This window comes from Pygoscelis adeliae, unplaced genomic scaffold (genome assembly GCF_000699105.1).
Source record: "Pygoscelis adeliae isolate BGI_AS28 unplaced genomic scaffold, ASM69910v1 Scaffold582, whole genome shotgun sequence".
NCBI lineage: Eukaryota > Metazoa > Chordata > Aves > Sphenisciformes > Spheniscidae > Pygoscelis > Pygoscelis adeliae.
The window spans coordinates 395681-399569 of NW_008824281.1; the positions used below are offsets into that span (position 1 = coordinate 395681).

Below are 3889 nucleotides of genomic sequence, written 5' to 3' on the forward strand. Positions count from 1 at the left end.
TCCGCCCGGCCCGGCCGTGCCTGACGCGCTCTCTCTGTCTCTCCCTTAGGACGCTGCTGATGAACGCCGGCGCCGTGCTCAACTTCAGGCTGTGAGCGGGCGGGAAAGGGAGGGAGGGAGGCGCCGGTTTGGAGGGGGAGGCTTCACCCTCCCTGATGCGGACCCCCCCCTCTCGCTGTCCCGCAGGAGGAAGAGAGACACGGAGGGCTTCGGCGAGGAGTCGAGGGAACCCACGACCGGTAACGGAGGGGACCCGGGAGCCGCGGAGCGGGGTCTGGGCACAGCCAGCCTGCGCCCTTACCCCTGGACCGCCTCTCTGCTCAGGGCTGTCTAAATACGTGCAGGAACGGGCGTTTTCTGAAGGAAATTCTTGGTTAAAGCATTTTCAAGGCGCCGAAGTACAAGTTTAGCCCCATCTTGTTTGGATGCGAATTACTCTGTGACCGGAGTAACTGGTTTACTAAATTGCAACCTAAAATTTTCCTCCGTGATGTTCACATACAGGCATGACAAACCTAACTGTTGATCCCAAATTGGTGATTCGAGAAGAAATACAAAACCGCACATTTCTTTCTGCATTTTTGAATGTAGGTGCCTGTGCTACAGAGGTAACGCTCTGCTTACGGCCCGATTCCCATTTCGGCGTGTATGCACCTGCATTGCTCCTTTCTATCTCCGCTCACTGGTTAAAAGCAGCAGGAAGGCTGGGAACTACAACAGAGGGCTGTCCTTCCCTTTTTAATAGCTTGACCCCTTTCTATCCTTCATTGTTTACTTTCCCACATGCCCTTAGTAGGGATGCAGCGAACATAGTATGGATCCTTTACCTAATACTTCAGCATCCAGTTTTTTGTTCACTGACCTTTTTGGTTTTTTTCTGTGTCAGAGTTGCTTATATTTTTCAGGTAGTGTCGAAAATGTGACTTGTCAGTGTATTAGGTATTTTTAACGTCAAAGGTTTCTTCTCTTGATTTTTAGGTGATAATATCAGAGAGTTTTTGCTGAGTCTCAGGTATTTTCGAATCTTCATTGCCTTGTGGAATGTCTTCATGATGTTCTGCATGATTGTGTAAGTTAACGCTGTGTAGCATCTTGTCATTTGCTTATGGGAAGTCGTATGTGTTGGGATTTTTCTTGCACATACATTTCGTTTTGGATCCCTTTCTCTCCCACTCTATTGTTCCCTAATTCCTTTTCATTTCACTTATTTCAGTCTTCAAAGAGACGTTGGCTGACCTCGTACTTCTTTGCTAGTATGGGCACCTGTAGTGCATGAAAACCTCTGCCAGCGTGCGAGTCATTTAGCCTTAGATACAGTGTTCCTTGTCGTGGGTTGCTTAAATAAAACATCACTTGGGTCAGCATTTCAGTTTAACTTTGGGATGTTTTTCATTTTGGGGCGGGGGGGAACCCACCAAGTAATAGAATGGAATCAGCCTTGAGAATAGTCTCTGGAAAGAGGTTTTAGTTCTGACAGGGAGGCTAGCAGGCTGCTTTCCTTTCACTTCTGTAGCTCTGTGGTCTGATGTGTGGGGGAGCAAAATCGATCTCCAGATGTGCAGTAGAGTTCTGAGTTGGAAGGGCATTGGCATGGCTGTTAACAGTTGTACCCAGTTCTCATCTACTTTTTCTCTGTTGCGTCCGCTAGGTTATTTGGATCTTGAAAGTCATCCACAAACGTGTCTGTTAACTTGGAAGAGACTTTTGGCTGGAAACATAACTTTTCTATAAAGTAAACGATTACAATGCTTTCAAAATACAGTCCTGGGATTGTGGCCTGTTCTTCTGTACAAGCTCCTAACACGCTCCAGGGACAGGAGACGTTCATCCTCTTCAGCCGGTCGTGTAATAATACGGTGCGTGCCGGTTCGCTTGCTGCCGGCAGGATTGAGCCTTTAGGCCCCTGAACCAAAATCTTCAAAGTAAAATTATTTCAACTTCGCTGAAATAAAGAGAACTTTAAATTGTTTTGCTAGGCTTAGAGTGCAGTGCCTAGTATGCAGGGTAGAATTGCGGCATGGCTGAAGACCACAGGCTTAAAACTCTGTGTTGTTAGTTGCTCCCAGCTCCTGATGCGTCTGCTGATGTCACCATTGGCTAGGTTACTTGGAAGTCGTACTTCTTAATTCTCATTTTTATAAAGTTGAGCAAAGCATTGGTGTAACTTCGCACCGTTCCATCTAGTTTTGTTGGAGAAATAGAAAAGGATGATTAAGAAAAATTGGGTTCTCACCTTCTGTTTTTCCAACAAAATGCTTTTTAAATTAAAATTTCAAAGATAAGATTTTTTTTCTAAGCAATATGTAAGGGATTTTTGAATAGGAAAAACAGCAAAAATAATTCTGTAAGCCAATCCTAAGGAATAGGTTTGGAATAATCTTGGATTTGGTTGAATAAAGTTGTTCTATTTAAGGGTAAAATACATATTTGATGCCGTGTTCATTTCTGTTACAGGAGAAATCAATTCAGTATTGGTGTGTTTTGAGAAATTTTCACTAGTCTTGTAATTGTCTGGCTTCTTGTGTTATTTATGTTAAGTTAGCCTCTTTGACCAGCAACTTTTCCCCAGCATCACCAAGATAATTTAAGAGAGCGTGCAGTGCTGGGTATCTTTTAAATCAAACTGTAAACTGTTGGTGGGGCTTCCTCGGCTTCAGTTTCTTTAGCTGTCCGACTGTTGAGAAGGAGCGAGAGGCCTCATTTAAATGATTCTGAGGCTCAGGTTTTAGCGAATACCTTGAATTTTATCTGGGTGCAGTCGGGTAGTGAGGCACAAGTGTTGGGCACTCGCAGCAGTTTGCTCGAGCCACCCTCTTTTGCATTACCTGAAGTTTTTATGCTTGCTTTTGGGGAAAGATAGTTTGAGGGAAGACACCTTGCCGTAATAAAAATAGAAAAGGGATTCTTCGAGTGCGGTTTGTCACGGCATCCAAACAAAATCCAGTGCTTTTATATAGTTCTTGGAAAACATTTTCTCCCTAATAGTCATTAAACCACGTCTTCCCCTGGAACGTAAAGGGGAGGGAGGGGTGGAAGCGGCCGTCGCCGTCTGTGCATAACCCGCCGGAGGCGCCTGGACTCGGCACCGCAGCACTCGGGGCTCGGTTTCGGACGAGGGGGTTTCATTCTTCCTTGGAAAAATGGTTGATCCTGTGCAGAACTGGCATCCTGCTTTCTGAGCAACGCTTTCAATATGGCGAATACAAGAAACCGAAGACGATCAAGCTCTACTGGTAAAGGAACACAGACAATTTTATCGCTCTAAATAGGTTACGTGGCTTAATAGCGCGCTGTCACCTCAAGATTGCAGTTGTTCGAAAGAATAAAAGTTGTCATTCAGCTCCTAAGCAGGTGCTTTAAAAATGACTAGTTAGTTCTGAGCTGCTCTTAAACGCTTTGGGAAGCCTAAATGCTGGGCCGATGGCTGGTGGCCCTTCGCTAAGGTCTTGTTGTTGTACGGCTGCTTTTGTACCGAGTCCACTTTTGTATTACAAGCTTCCGAAAACCTGACTTGCTTTTTAATTGTGGTTTCTTCCAAGACGACAGAAGTGAGGAGGCAAATACGTCTTTGTAAAGAACCATTCGTTCCGGTTTTGTACGGTTAACTCTTTCCAGGTAACGGCTGGAAGTTTGTAATTGTTGCCTCACCCGTTATTCTGAAAATAACGAAAATGTGAAGTTCTGCCGCTTGGCAAAAACTTCTAGTCGTCGTGATTTTTTTTCCAGAACACGTCGGACTTTTCACGACTAAAAGGACGGCGGTGCCTTCCCGGGAGCCTGAACCCGGGCGCGTACGATGCGCTGGGTCTGCCGTGCCCGCGCAGCGGCGGTTTATTTCCGCTGTGGATTCACCGAAACCCCCTCTCCCCACGGGGCTGGGTCCCGCCGG

General features: G+C 45.9%; 1 protein-coding gene across 1 annotated transcript; it reads left to right on the plus strand.

Moving 5' to 3' along the window:
- Window positions 1-5: 5 nt before the first annotated feature.
- On the plus strand, window positions 6-2415 carry SMIM7 (small integral membrane protein 7; the record flags this gene model as incomplete). Its single annotated transcript, XM_009318420.1, has 4 exons — window positions 6-91; window positions 187-239; window positions 979-1069; window positions 1649-2415. Coding segments are annotated over 4 exons (246 nt in total), but the record flags the coding sequence as incomplete, so codon positions are not given.
- Window positions 2416-3889: the final 1474 nt, after the last annotated feature.